This window comes from Camellia sinensis, chromosome 14 (genome assembly GCF_055761805.1).
Source record: "Camellia sinensis isolate YWXY chromosome 14, ASM5576180v1, whole genome shotgun sequence".
NCBI classification, from domain to species: Eukaryota; Viridiplantae; Streptophyta; class Magnoliopsida; order Ericales; family Theaceae; genus Camellia; species Camellia sinensis.
The window spans coordinates 73,762,451-73,777,874 of NC_138974.1; the positions used below are offsets into that span (position 1 = coordinate 73,762,451).

The 15,424-nt window shown below is 34.0% G+C and overlaps 2 protein-coding genes across 17 annotated transcripts in view; one reads left to right on the forward strand and one right to left on the reverse strand.

The window, feature by feature from the left end:
* The first annotated feature begins 2,914 nt into the window (after positions 1-2,914).
* On the forward strand, positions 2,915-8,208 carry LOC114304880 (NEDD8-specific protease 1). Of its 8 annotated transcripts, none has more exons than XM_082905426.1 (3): positions 2,915-5,211; positions 6,185-7,085; positions 7,311-8,208. In XM_082905426.1, exons 2-3 carry the CDS (start codon positions 7,070-7,072, stop codon positions 8,021-8,023), a joined length of 729 nt encoding a protein of 242 aa, XP_082761552.1. In that variant the 5' UTR covers positions 2,915-5,211; positions 6,185-7,069; the 3' UTR covers positions 8,024-8,208. The 8 variants fall into 8 exon arrangements, with proteins under 8 accessions (XP_082761552.1, XP_082761555.1, XP_082761556.1 ...); XM_082905427.1 differs by having other exon boundaries at positions 2,960-3,175; positions 6,452-7,085; XM_082905428.1 differs by having other exon boundaries at positions 2,961-3,106; positions 6,452-7,085.
* Positions 8,209-8,906: 698 nt separating this feature from the next.
* Positions 8,907-15,424, reverse strand: part of LOC114304881 (homeobox-DDT domain protein RLT2) — a 30,485-nt gene continuing 23,967 nt past the window's right edge. The window contains exons 7-9 of one of the 9 annotated variants that reach the window (XM_082905420.1): positions 10,309-10,375; positions 10,105-10,186; positions 8,907-9,257 (exon numbers count right to left, since the gene is read on the reverse strand). The gene's annotated coding sequence lies outside the window, so the exon portion shown is untranslated. Of the gene's footprint in view, positions 10,376-15,424 lie in introns of all 9 variants that reach the window. The other 8 variants (XM_082905421.1, XM_082905419.1, XM_082905422.1 and 5 more) reach the window with 8 other exon arrangements.

A 15,424-nucleotide genomic window follows, 5' to 3' on the forward strand; every position in this document is an offset into this window, starting at 1 on the left:
TTACGAGTTTTTGTGAGATCACTTACGTGAGTTCGTGAAAACTTACATGATTTTGTATTTTTCAAAACTTTTATGAGATAACTTACTCGAATTTGTGTTAGTTACACTCTTTTTTTTTCTAAGATCGCTTACGTGAGGTCGTGAAAACCTCTGTGATTTTGTTTTATAAAAAAACTTATGGAAAAATTGTATTAACTTAAGCCTTTCTGTAAGATCACTTACATGAGTTCATGAAAACTTATTTGATTTTATGTTGTTCAAAACTTTTATAAGATAACTTACTTGAATTTGTGTTAGTTACACATTTTTGTGAGAACACTTATATGAGTTCATGAAAATTTACGTGATTTTATATTGTTCAAAATTTTTATAAGATAATTTACGGAAAATTTGTGTTATCTTACGCGTTTTTGTGAGATTACTTTCGTGAGTTCATGAAAACTTTCGCGATTTTGTATTGTTCAAAACTTTTATGAGATAACTTCTTCAAATTTGTGTTATTTATGCCTTTTTGTGATATTACTTGTATGAGTTCGTGAAAACTTACGTGATTTTATGTTGTTCAAAACTTTTATAAGATAACTTACATGAAATTTGTGTTAACTTATGTTTTTGTAATATTATTTACTTGAATTCTTGAAAACATATGTGATTTTGTGTTATTCGAAACTTTTATGAGATACTTAAATTTGTGTTAGTTACGTATTTTTGTGAGATTACTTACGCAAGTTCTTGAAAACTTACGTGACTTTGTGTTTTTCTAAACTTGTATGGACAACTTTTGTGAATGTGTATTAACTTATGCGTTTTTATGAGTTCACTTACGTAATACGTGAGTTCGTAAAAACTCACGTGATTTTGTATTATTCAAAACTTTTATAGGGTAACTTAATTAAATTTGTGTTAATTACGCGTTTTTTCTAAAAAAATTACTTATTGTTTTGATTATATTATAAAATCTATGATTTTAGTATGTAAATTGAAACGATTAATAGGTCAACAATGTATAGCAATAAATACAAAAATATACATGTAAAAAAAAAAAAAATACATAGTAAAAGTACATATGTCTTGGATACCATATGCAATGTATAACCAAAAGTTTTTCTAAAATTATAATTTTTTTTGTAAATTTGTAAATATTTTGTGAAATTATTACTAATTTCTAATTTTTTTTTTTAATTTTGTATTTATCCCACATTGAAAATATAAGAAAAAAATGTTGAATTAATAAACACCACGTAAAATATTTTGTTGTATAAGAAATTGTAAAAAGGGTGCTAATCCATCCAAAATCAGGGCTTTTTTGTTTTTTAAATTTTGTATTCATCCCGCATCGAAAGTATGAGAAAAAAATGTTGAATTAATGAACACCCATGTAAAATATTTTGTTGTATAAGAAATTGTAAGATGGTTGCTATATCCATCCAAAATCAGGGGTATCAGGGCATTCGTAGAAATATTAAATTGATCTCAATTTCTTCCCATTAAAATAATGCCCCCATTAAAGTCACGTAGTTCGTCTTCCCATTAAAATAAACAATAGGCAAATTACATTGTTCGAAAAGTAAAAGTAAAAGACCCAAATTTAACAAAAAGTAAAAGACCCAAATGTAGTTCGTCGAGTCAACCAAAATTCGAAAAGTAAAAGACTCGTCTTCCCATTAAAATAAACAAAAAGTAAATGGGTAAATTACATTGTTCGAAAAGTAAAGACCCAAATTTAAGGGTTATTTAGAATGATTTAAATAAGTGTATTTTTTGTCTTTTTATAAAAAAATGTGTAGAAAAATAAAGAGATGATGTGATGAAAAAAAGATAAAAAAATAAAAACATAAATTATTTTGGTATTACCAAGCTTGGCCTTAACAAAAAGTTAAAAACTCAAATGTAGTTCGTCGCGTCAACCAAAATCCGAAAAGTAAAAGACCCAAATGTAGTTCGTCAGGAAATGTCTCAATTGTCCCCAAGTCCATTAAAATAGTACAGGTCGCAACTCTATAAATAAATAAAGGTCATCTTTCTGGTATTACCATTCTTTTCTAACATACCACACCACTCATATAAAGAGGCTCTTTCTAACTTAAGTTCGAGTTCATCCAATATGGCCGATGTAATTGGAGAGACTGCAAAAGAAGTTTTGGTTAATTGCATGTTGAAACCAGCTTTGTGCAAATTGAATTTTGAAATTATCCAACACTTTTTTGTTCAACGTCAAAATTTCAATCCTAGGGGTGGGATTATGATTGCCTTCTTTGTGCTACTGCTTCTGCTTGTGCTTGTGCTTGTGCTACGTAAGAACATATATAAATCCCTTTTTGTTTTTCTATTGACATTCAATTGAAAGTATTAATCTATTCATAATTGATAACAAAAATATATATCAAAGACAATTAATATTTTGACTTGTATAATATTTCAGAATTGTTATGAGCAAGTTGAAGAATTCTATCAGCAGTAATGAAATACAAGTGGTGTTTTATTTTTATTTTTATTGATTGTAAAAGTGATATAAGTTAGTGGAAGTTTATGTCCAAAGAAGCAAAAGGGATGGTCAGTCCAAAACTTATTTAAGTTATTTTATGGGGAATAAATTCTCTTTATATTATTGTTTTTCATATTTTTCAATATTATATTTCATAGATCCTATTTTAAGTTTATAATTTGAACAATTTATCACATAAATTTTGTAATAAAAATCAACGTCGTAAAAAATCAATTTTATCAAATATACATAAATAAATAAACAAACAAATGATATTTTATTTGATAAAATAGACATATACATCAAATTATAATGTTTTACAATGTAAAGAATGTTACTTTTGATAACGTTTTTTTTTTTCTTTTTTAATTGCTTATTTTAGACCGTCGGATGTAACCTATTTAGATCATCATTCACCGTAGGATCAAAACCCAGAATCTGAAAATATCATTTTTCTCTCTAAATTCTCTCTCCCCAACAACCGGTCTGTCTTCCATCATCAACAAAACTGATCATATCTAATCGATTTTGTCTCTTTGAAAATCCTAGCTCTCTCTCTCTCTCTCTCATGATCTCACCGACTCTCTGTACTGCTATGTGGTCTTCTTGCCGACAAAGATGGTGCACTCTCTCTCTCTCTCTCTCAAGATTGTAGTTCTGTGATGGAGTTTTAGTGGTCCACCCTCTCAGGTTGAGTTTTAATCCTTTGTTGAGTTTGTTATTCTGGGTCGTATTTTGTTTGTTGATTCAGAGAAGCTACTTCAAGTATACCACATAGAAGATAACAGACCATGGATAATATCAAATTTGGTGATTTTTATTTTTTTTTTGGTTGTTGTTGCTGTAGTTTTTCCATATTATTTACTAGATCTACAAAATTGTGCCATTAGGGAAAGTACAAAATAATTAATGGTAATTAATTGGATCTCCCTGATTCAATAACGTAGTAATTTTTGTTAAATAAAGTGTTCTTCATCTCACTGTTGTGATTTCGTATCCCAAATTCCCAATATGCAACTGTTATAATGCTATCATCTTATTACCAAGACGAAAAGGGGTCATCTTTTTTTCTTTCTAATCAGAAAAGAAAGGAGTGATATAGGAGAAGTTATTTGGTGGGCTTGGGGCACGGCCACGTTTGTTATGATTGGTAGAGAGAGTGGAATTTACGATTTTGTGGTGGGTGATTGGAGAGATGAGCGGCATGGTGAATTGTGATTGGCCACCAACAAATAATTTTTCGTTATATAGGGCTCACATGTAGCAGATGTATCTGATATTCAATGGATGTCCGTAAACCCAAACAAATTTTTTGGTTATACTAGTTTTCATGGTTTGTGATTTGTTTCTGGGCTTGTGGTTGTATTGGTATTTTTTCAAGTATGTGTGATTGTATGATTTTGTTGAGAAAACCAAATGAGAGAGACATTACAGTTGAATTTAATGATGTTGACATATTATAGCATTAGCAAAGCATAAGACTTGGCATTAACGCATAAAGGAGCCGCGATTTCTGGCAGCACTCTTGTGATTCCTGGCTTTAATTCAAACAGGAAAAAGTTACGTAATTCTTTTCTTCGTTCTGTTTGGATGCTAAGAAATTGCCAGAAAAAGGAGCAGAAACTAGCTGCATGTATGTTTGGTTATCAATCCATTTCTAATCGATTCCTTTTTAGTCTTCTACTTTCAACTGTTTGAATGATCAAACAGAGCGTAAATTTATATATTATTTTGATGATTTGCACTTTTTTCACCAGAAATTTGAAAGTATATGTTTAGAGACCCATCTAGTTGGTGGCATGCCTCACCATCATTCACAACTTGGTTTAACTTTCCATTGAAGTTTTGAACTACTTTATATTTATGCAAAAAAAAAAAAAAAATCCATAAAGAATATATGCATATATATATATTGGGGATGGTAGGCTCTTGATTTATGCCTCTTGTTAGGTCAAGAGGCAGTGGCTTTTTTTATTCCAGAACCCTAATAGGTTGGGCCAAGATGGGTTTCCTTTTTGTCTTATAGTTGCACTGACTGTGATGATTGTAAGTTATTGTGAGGAAAAATGCAATATTTAGAAATCCTGTCAAACTAGTGGCAAATTGTTTAAAAGGTTTCCAGAACATTGATAAATTTAATGAGTTAATTTTGCAAAACAAGAAGTTTATAAGCTGTATTAAATCCTTATCCTTGTGACAATGGGATTTATTTAGGTGCTCCTGCTGTTTTAGGCATGGACAATAACCACACAGCTTTGTTGGTTAGTGATTCTAATATTCATTAGTGTAGGGGAGTTCATCTGAAATTGAATCAAGGGAATGTTAGTTAACATTGATGCCAAATATTTCAGAGTTCAATGTAATAATTGTGAGCATTGCTAATGTAGGTTGTAGATTTGTAAGGGTGATTAAAATTTGGTTGGGGATGGCTTGTGGGGTAGTATTACTGGTTTTCTTCTGGTCCAGCTAAATGTGGATCAGAATTTAACACTAGGAAATTTAAAACTACAGATAATTGGAAGAAAAGAAGAAAATAAATAAGATAAAGAACGAAATGATGTTGAGGAAGTAGGAAATTGAGGTAACCATATATTTGGTTCCTTAAGCATTCCCAATGGCGGAGTTAAGGTTATTACATTCACTAAAGAAAGCTTCTCAAGTTGTATATTCTCAATTAAACATTCCTGAACTTCAAAAAAGGTGATTAAAATCTTTCATGTTCACTTGTAAACATAGTTGTCAAATCGGTATTCGTATCGTGAATCGAAATGATCTCGTACCGAATCGCGAATCGAATCGTGAATCGTAAAGATTCAGTCACTTTTTCTAAATCACTTAAAAACATATATCTACACATTTAGATGTTAAATGTATCTTATGAATATAAAATATTTAGACTTAAATCAACAAAAATGTTATTTTGAATGATAATCACATAATTTAATAGGTAAGAAGTTAACAAAGGTTCCTATGTAAAATCACCATCTTATCTTTTCTTTTTCTTTTTTTTTTTTAGATTTTTTTATCAACCATTCTTAATAAAGGTAATAACCAAATAGAAACTATTAATTTCTAAAGTAACAATAGTTAACAACGATATTGATATTTGGACAATAAGTATATATACTTTTCTAAGTAAGAGTGAGCAAATAATAAGAAAGAATTATTTAGATATTTTATTTTAAAGCCTAAAACATTTTAACAGGTATAATTGACCTCACACATGTAGTATTCAATTTAATAAAATAGTAATAGATAATTTATAGTGTAACTCTAATCTTAAACATCTTTAGAAGATATATTACAATTTTTTGAAGGGGACAAAAATGAGAAGAAACGTTAAAAATATGTTAGGTTTGACTGAATCTGATTGGATCCTATAAAAAACTCCATGATCACTAAAATAATAACAAATCATATATATATGTTGGTTATTTTGGTAATAAATACTATTAGAAGTTGTATTATGTCATTTTCACTAAAAAGATGGAAAAAATGAGTCGAAAATATGTCGAACACAATAATTTCAAAAATTGCATGAATCGTAAAAAGTGAATCGAATCGTAAATCGATTGTGAATCGTGCGATTCACTAGAGATTCATTTCCAAAATAGATTCACTCATAGATTCGTATCGATTTTGCAAAAATTACGTATCGAATCGTGAATTGAATCGCGAATCGTGAGATTCTGATAACAGATAAACCCTATTGCCTTAGTTAACACGGACAACCTTACTGGTTCATTATTGTAGACTGTATTGTGTGGAAAACTCCCCTACTAGAGTAATGGGAACACTGGCGTGCTATAATATTAGCCTAAGCATTAGGCAGCATTTAATCTCACAAAGCTTTTGCGATTCTGGTACCACAATCACTTTATCTCGGTCAAAAAAAAATCTTTAAATGGCACAGGACCCTTATTTCTAGTGTTAGCCTCCTAAAACATGTCTTCCATACTTGTGTAGGTTGATAATCATGACATCAAGAGTGCAATTTTCATGATGTTTCACAAGGAGTGGGCAAGATCATGTATGAGATGTCATGGTAGAAAACAAGAGTCACTAAATGAAGGCCAGGGTTTCTTGATAATGTTATTGGCAGAGGCATTGGTGAAGTTAAGTGTATTTTGGGGTTTTCCAGGTCATATTGCATGTGTACTCACCAACCAAAGTAATTAATTGCTAAAGGTCATTTGGGCACTTGTAGTGGGATGGTCGAAAGAGGTGGAGTTGAAAAGTTTGTTTACAAGGTCCAATTGTACAGTTTTTTTTTCTTTTCTTTTCCCGGGATAATTGGATATCCGGGTAAAACCCCAATAAGAAAAGGTAGAAAAATGACCTTGTTTTATCTTTCCAAATGTTCCTTGCTAAGCTTTCAATCCTTTCTAAATCTTAAAATATCTTCAAATATTGTAGTTGAAACCTTGAACCTTATCATAAAGAAGTGGAAAAAAAAAAAAAAAAAGGGAAAGTTCTGCTGGAAAGGACAACAAAAATTCCTAAAAAGTGCAAGTAAATAGTTCGAGTGCTTTTTTGTACTCGGATGTCGGGAGTCCATACTATTGCTGAAATTTATCTTGCAATATGAACCTAGGCAAAGGTGAGAAGGCTCGCATTGATGGTCTTGGACTCTTGCAAAAACCGTGTTACACTATAATCTGCATATTTTGACTCTTCGATATCTCACCAAATTTCAACAAACTATGCTACTATCAGCTTTATTTGTGTCTTCTTCTATAATCATTTAATGATGAAATTCGGCCACTATAGTTTTTTTTTTTTTCCCCTGTACATATTTTTGACCAAAATCAACTTATTTCGCCAGGTATACATATTGACATCTACAAGATGAGGAAATCCGCAGCAGATGAGAAGATTCTCAGCTACAACGATGCTGTACTCAGACGATCAGATTTGGACATTCTCAGCGGTCCATATTTTCTAAACTATCGCATCATTGAATTTTATTTCAGCTATCTTCCGTCATGTTATCCTTCCGAGGAGTTCGTACTTGTTTCACCTTCAATTGCTTTCTGGATAGCAAACTGCCCAGACATCGAAAGTTTCAAGGATTTCGTAGAACCCCTTAATCTCTCTAGTAAGAAACTGGTAATCTTTCCTGTCAATAACAACGATAACGTGACAGAAGCCGAAGGTGGGAACCGCTGGAGCTTACTTGTGTTTGAGAGAAATGCAAATGTATCTGTGCATCATGATAGCTACGGAGGACTTAATGCTGGGCATGCCAAACAGCTTTACAGAGCTATTGTTGGATATATGGGGATCTCTGATATGGCATCAGCTTGTAAATATGTTGTGCGCTCTAAAACCCCACAGCAAGTGAATGGCTACAATTGCGGTCTATATGTTACAACTATTGTGAAAGCCATATGCAGCTGGTATGAAAGCAAAAGTGAACCAAATGATGAAGATGGGTTGTGGTTGTCTACGATGAATGAGCAGGTTAATCCATCTGTTGTTGACAAGATGCGCACAGTAATTTTGGGGCTAGTAAAAAGCTTAATGTCCATGCAGTGAAAATCTTGAATTGCATTGGTGTTGGTTCAAGATTCAGGAATTGCAAGTCTTTTTTTCCTGTGACTGTTGGAATAGATTGTAGATTTTAACTTAATAGATTATAGTTTATAGTTGGATTATAAATTTAAGTTTCAGAGAGTAGTATTTGTTTAGGTAAGTTATAAAATGACTTTTTTGTTGTGTAATTGTTTTTTTTTACCCTTATTAGTTATAGAGATTCAGGAATAGAGGAAAAACGAGGGATGGACCCTTTATACAAGAGCGTGATGGTAATATTTGAAAAAAGAGGAGATATTTAAGTGAATTTTCAGTGGAAAACAGCTTCTGTAAGCAAAAAGCTTACTAATCTGCCTTTTCAAATCCACTTGTAATTTGATATTAAATTAACTGAAATAAGCTTATGTTGTTTCACCATAAGCTACAACATACATGTTTTTAAAAAGTATTTATTATTATTATTATTTCTTTGGTGAAAAAAATTATAAATTAGTTTGATGAAAAAAATAAAAAAAATACTCATCATTTTTGTATAATTTTATTTGTTTTGTGGCGAATCAATTATTTTAGTCAAACTAGTTTCTTTATTTTAAAGAAAAAAAGTAAAAAACAAATTCTAAAAACAAATTGTTACATCTGTATTTTATAACGAAATTATATGTGAATGTTGATGTTATTTATTCATTATCATTCATGGGTAGATAGTTTCAACAGTTTATAAGGATGTTGAACACAGTTATTTACATTTCAACCAAAAACTTGTGGATGGTTTATTTCGTAAGTTCATTTAGCATATCATAAGCAGAGCAAAAATGGTGGAGAATCTAAATGTCATGACCAATTTTGCTTTCAAAAGTCATCAAAATACCTAGAATAGAATCATGAATTTTGAGGAACTAAATTGTTTTGAGAGTAATCATATAGTACAAGCTTACTGGTACGAACATAGAGCCCACATTTGTTCCCTTTTGTTTATACAATCTACTATGAAGAAGAAAACGAAAAATCAATTAAACAAATGCACCATGAAAAGTGAATAGTACAACCTTAGTTTTGACTGATGTTTCAGAATGTTGTTTCAGAATGTTGTGAGAACACAATCTACATACCCATCTAAGGTGTGAAAATCTCTACTTCCAGCAGTGCACAAACAACTCTAACTTCTATACATATTTGTCGATGAGACCAAAAACAAAATTAGGATGTCTCCTTGGCCCAAAAAAACCTTCCATGAGCCCTGCATTATCACAAAATCTAATAAAAAACAAAAAGACAAAAACAAAAACTTTACAAGTTATTCATTCGGACAGATTTACGATCAAAAGTTACACATTACGAGAAACTTTCAAAAGCTGGTTACAAATGTCTAGAAACGTAATCTAGAAAACACAGGAAGGAAGACAAAAAGATTATTAGCTGTAGCCCGCCAGTCAACTATATAATAGTCTTCTAGCTAGTTCCTGCCCTAAATCAATTAGCAATAGACACGCTCGGACAATTTTTATGGCGTAAAGCTTCATTTACCTTATAGCTTAGCAATAGTTTTAGCTTCATAGAGAAAAGTGTTTTTAATATATCAACATTCATTATAAAATCAAAATTAGTTGGAGCACTTGTCACACCCTGGGTAAAACCAAAGACAATCCTCACTTGGAGCACATGAGTTTTTTAAGCCAAGCTCAATCAGCCTATAACTTTGGAGTCACTTGGCAAGGACCTCATCATTTTAAAAAAGTTTGGGAGACTCAATATCTAAATGGATTGCTAACAACCATACATCTGCTTAGATAGGTACTAGGGAGTTATCAGGCCTTGTAAAACTTCAAATCATTTTAACACAACTTCTTTCTAATACAAAATGACAAAATCGATTCTCTGTGAAAATTTACTTTGCCTAATTGAAGATAAATAATGGATTCTTACCCAGGGCTTCAGCATCCATTCACAACATGCTAATGTCCTCTGGGTAAATCCCCAGCACTCTCAAGAATGTAGCAATCTCTTGCCAAAGGAATACATCTTCCTATATCATCTACAGCTAAAATTTATATTTCAAAGCTGAATGATAATAAAGCCGACTACACCTTTAGATGCCCAAGGGCATTCTGTGATTTTTGGTCAGCCATTGATGCTTCAAAATCCACATAGAATAGATAAGGGAAGAGCCTGTACGAGAATATTAAATGCATCGAGCAAATAGTTGAACAAAACAGTGCGTGGAAACTAATCCAATCATGAAAGTGTCAAATGCATAAAAATGCAACAGACAAATTAGGCAAGATATTTACTTTGGAATCCGTTATTGTTATCGTCTAGTGTTTGCAAGGCCTGCTTCTGCAGTGGGCAACTTTCAATCTGGTTCAACAGCAAAAAAACAACAAAGGCTGTCAGCATGGCTGTATCCAATTGGGATGCCCTAGATCTGACATGTCTCTTGGGAGTAACATGAAACTCAGAAATTATTGGTGTATTCCATGCTCCCAAATAAAAAAGGGAATTGATCTATGGTCGATTTCATAACAAATTCATGGATATAGTTGTACCTTGTAAAAATTTATAGTTGTACCTCATAAAAAAACTTCTTTCTTTTGTCTTTGGTGCAATTATTCCTTTCATTTAGAAAGAAATTCATGGATATATCCATTTCTGTTCAAAACAGATCTCTTATTTGTATATCGGGTCTTTTAGAGAGTCTCTTTTAGATTGTCCTTGTCTTTGTTTATGTTTTGGGTTGGAACAAATTATTCTAATTCATCCCCACCTACGGATTAGTCGACATTTTCCACAAATTTTTCGAACAGAAGCTCTTATTTTCATCAAACCAATAAGAAGAGACAACAAAAATTCCCAAGAAAGGAACATACGTAGTCTCATTGCAAAAACAGCAATTGCCTTGAAAAGCATTCCAGGACCTTCCTCTAGCGAGCAAACTATACTCGTCTAAAAGAATAACAACAATGGTTAGTTAGTGAAACATACGCACTGGAAAATTTTAGAAACTCGAACATTTCAAAGCAGATATGGAATAGAATCATGGTAAGTTATCTTGCACAATAACCAGTGATTTGTAAAGTGAGAGGCTAACCTTGAATAGCCTATCGGTGCCAGGAATTATAGGTTCTCTTGCAAGAACTAGAAATCGAGTGACTTTATTTGTATGATTGTCATATTGAGTTGTTGGACTTTCTTATATACTTAGACATCAAGTATCATGTAATTCTCATGATATTTGTAAATTATCTCCTACCAATCGACTCAAAAAGAAAAAAAGAAAGGGAAGCCGGCAGGTTATGCAGAAGCTTGGGTTACTCATCATGACACCCCAATTGCATCTTAAGCAAATTTCCCCCCATACAACTTCAATAAATCAATATGTGAAACGTTTGTTTTGCTCATAGAACACATCACATATATGAAGACCCACAGCAACAATATCCAAGATCATACAAAAATAATAATATAATAATCCAAGTTACACCAGAGTTACTGGGTTCGATTTGTGTCCAATTGTCCATACAGCTAGTCAAAGGTCCAAAATGCATATATATTAAACGTTTGAAATTTGTTCTTTGCGGGCAATGGAAAATCAAGGTCCAAATACAAAATCAAGCGCACGATTCAAGATCAATACCGTCAAAAATTCAACAAAATTATATATATATTTATATATATATATATATATATATATACGTATGGATAAATAAAATTGGATCGGAGTGTATGGGAATTGGGAGCGTACGTCACAAAATTGAAGAAGGCCGAGTTCACCGAGGTAAGAGATGGCGCGTTGAGCTGACTCGAAGGGCATGATGAGCTGAAAGAAAACCATCTTCTCGGAGCGCATCAGATCCACGGGAGGCAAGTTGTCTATGTACTCCATTTTCCATCAACCAAGCACTGCTTCTTCCAAAAATGGAATTCGACGGAGGGAAGGACTGCCTAGATCTCCAGATCTGATGATACAAACAGAGAGTCGTTCTCTCTCTCTCTCTCTCTCTCTCTCTCTCTCAAATGAGTATATGTGTGGGTTGGTTTCTCTCTTTCTACATGTATGTATTGCTTTAGTTTTTTCAATGGCTCGCTTTCAGTTTTCCCTGGGAAACTGCCATTGGAATAGGGAGCATTCGCGTCCTTTTCATCGTGGTATTGGAATAGTTGAACTCTGAGGAAGAAATACGCCACAAATTAAAATAAAAATGGTCAATTGAAAAAATAAAAAATAATAATAACCAAAATAAAATAAAATAAATTTAAAAAAAATAATAAATGAAGGTGGAGATGCAATTTTATTGCTGGTTGGTATAGGGCTTTTTTCTTTTCTTTTCTTTGTTTTTTTTTTTTTTTAATGACTCGAATTATCATAAATACTCTTTCACTTTTTATATAGTAGTATATAGAGGCGACTGATTAGATGTTCATTTAGTGATATATAGAACATAAATCACGACATTTTAAATCAAATCACCAATATTTTATCCCACTAAAAATGATATTTTAAAGCACCACTAATGAGTTGACATTAACTTATCATTAGTAGTAGCACTAATTAGTACTCCCACTCATTTTACAAATCAAATTGTCAAATGAAGTTATACGATTTTTTTATCTTTTTTGTCGATTTAGGTTTGGTTTGGATACTCAAAAAAAATCAAAAAGTTACTTAAAAAGTTAAAAAATTATCACTATTCACTCAAAAAAAATATTAAAAAATTAATTTTACACAATCTTCCTTATCAAACAACTCTGACGGCAGAGCAGCGGAGCTAACTTGTGGGAAAAATTGCACTTATTTAGGTGTACAAATAACACGGTGTTGTTCGGCCCGTGGGGGCCCATCACAGGTCCCACGGGTCCCTTTTTAATAATTTGAACCGTTCAATATGTAGAACTCGTCGATTACTATATGTCTGTAAAAAATCATATTGATCAGATATCAGTAACTGTATGATCAAATCAGTTAAAATTTATAAAATGGATGGTATTATAGTTAACGGTTGAAAACAAACTAATCCGATCAGATAGCTATTGATATCCAATCAACGTGATTTTTTACAAGAATATAGTACTCAACGAATTCTACATATTGAACGGTTTTGATTAGGAAAACGAGACCCGTGGTGGGCCCTCACGGGCCGAACAGCACCTCGAATTCAATGCCCGAAAAGTAGGGAATCATCTCCCAACCCCTACTCCGCCGATGCTGTCCCTCCATTCATCCTATTGTACAGCCTATTCCATCCAATCTTCTCATATACACTAATTTATACAATTTTTTAATACACATTTTTTCGTAAAAAGTCAAAAAATTATCCCAAACAACCATCTTTTTCCTTAACTTTTTAGTCCAAAAAGACAAAAAAATGCACTTATTTAGAACACCCCAAACAACCCTCTAGTCAAGTGTTTATATATTTAATTAAATTATTTTTCTTTTTTAATTGCAATTGAGGGTACTGACTAAACTGTGAAAATGGAGACTGTACGGGGAAAAGATATTCGTTGCTGTCCGTACTCCTTTTGTCCAAGCTCTGAATTTATCCAATCGACCTGAGAACACAACGGCGGTGAGCTACCCAACGGTGTGTTGCTAGAAAACCCCTCCGACGGTCAAGTTAGTACACACTCAGAGAGAGAGAGAAAGAGAGAAATTCAATCGATGTCAAATTGTATCTCACCAAATGATGTTCCATCCCCAGCATGGGGGGCGCAGTCATGCTTCTATACTTTATGCGCTCAACTCTTCACCCATTAGTCTCTTGACACGTGGAGCTTCTCTCCCATCTGTCAGCACAAATCCAGCGAACACCACCTAACCAAATCGCCAGAAAACATTAGCGGGAACTAGGCATCCCGGCGGCATAACCTTGGCTTAATACGACCGTGCTGCGTAACGGGCCCGAGGGCTCCACTCACCGAGCTCAATAGCATTCCGGCAAAGCCGAGTTCAAGACAGGTCGAGCCGACAAACAGAAGGCCTTTCCCGCCGAGCTAAACGTGCGAACCATGGACCCCGGGTTGGCAGGCGATCATCTCGGCCAAGTAAGCTCGGCCCAGACACGAGACCTGATCCTCGGCCAAGCAAAACCGACGCTGGACATTGACAAGTAGGGCTGCAAATGAACCGAGCTGTTCATGAACAAGCTCGGCTCGGCTCGTTTAGTAAATGAGCCGAGCTCGAGCTCGAATATTAGGCTCGTTTAGTAAACGAGCTGAGCTTGAGCTCGCATAAGCTCGGCTCATTAAGCTCAGCTCGTTTATCTTTATTTAAATTATATAATAAATATATTATTTATATTAAATAATATATAAATATATATATATATACATTATTTATATATTAAAAATATATATACATATATAAATAATATTTTTTATTTAAATATTTATATTTAAATAATATTTAAAAAAATTTATCAAGCCGAGCCGAGTCAATTCATTAAAATTAACGAGCTGAGCCGAGCTCGAGCTCAATAAACGAGCTCGATAAGTAAACGAGCCGAGCTCAAGCTCAGCAAAGCTCGGCTCGGCTCGGTTCGTTTGCAGCCCTATGGACAAGTCCAAGTAGCTCGGTTCCAACATGGTCCTAGGCCTCGACCGAGCAAAACCACCTCTGGACAAGCCCAAGTTAACTCGGCCCAAACGCGCTCGGACATCACCTGCCCGGCTGCTACTACGGCCCAACTCAGCTTATGAATCTCCCTCTCAATTACCCCTTAATTTCGTCTGCAAAAGCGTGACTGGGATTACAAAATCCGACCGAGGTAGATTCTCCGTTGGTCTTTCCTCCGCAAGACGTTAACCGTGCTAATCCCCACGCTCGATTTCTAGACTTCTTCGGTCGACACCTCAACTTACCATCTTGTCTCTTCAGTACTGATGCCACCGCCATTATGGACACGCGTCGATCATTTATTGGCCTTGAGCCTCCAACCCCGTTGTCCCTTCATATTCGAATTTTGGCGGTTCTTTCCTCCTATAAGTACGTCGCTTGCCCCTTAACATTTTCTTCTTACTGTTTCTCTTCCATTCCTGACGACCAGACGCTGCAGTGCCAATCTCCCTACTCAAACACCATTCTTGCCTTGGACTAAATTCGTGCTCGAGGAATCGACTTTCGCCCCAAGACTGGTAAGTTTTTCGCATCTCTTCGTCGTTTCGCACTTGATATTGAGTGTAGGGCACGATTGGAGTAGGTGTTAGGATGTAGCCCCCCAATACCCACCCTGCCCCTTCTCACTCAACTATTCTTCAACTTTGGTGATGAACACGCGAGGATCTGGGGCGGACCGGGCTCCAGATCTTCTTTTGATCCCAAAAAACACCAAGACCGAGCAAGTTACGAGTTTGCAAAACTCGCGTAGGAGCCGAGGTAACAGGGTGCTGGACCGCTCGACCGGGCTAAAA

Bases quoted from the DNA above. Each gene is read 5' to 3' on its own strand.
- LOC114304880 (XM_028250028.2), top strand. From the start codon at position 4,076: ATGCTAAGAAATTGCCAGAAAAAGGAGCAGAAACTAGCTGCAT. The intron at 4,119-7,310 runs GTATGTTTGGTT...TTATTTCGCCAG, and splicing joins GGAGCAGAAACTAGCTGCAT to GTATACATATTGACATCTAC.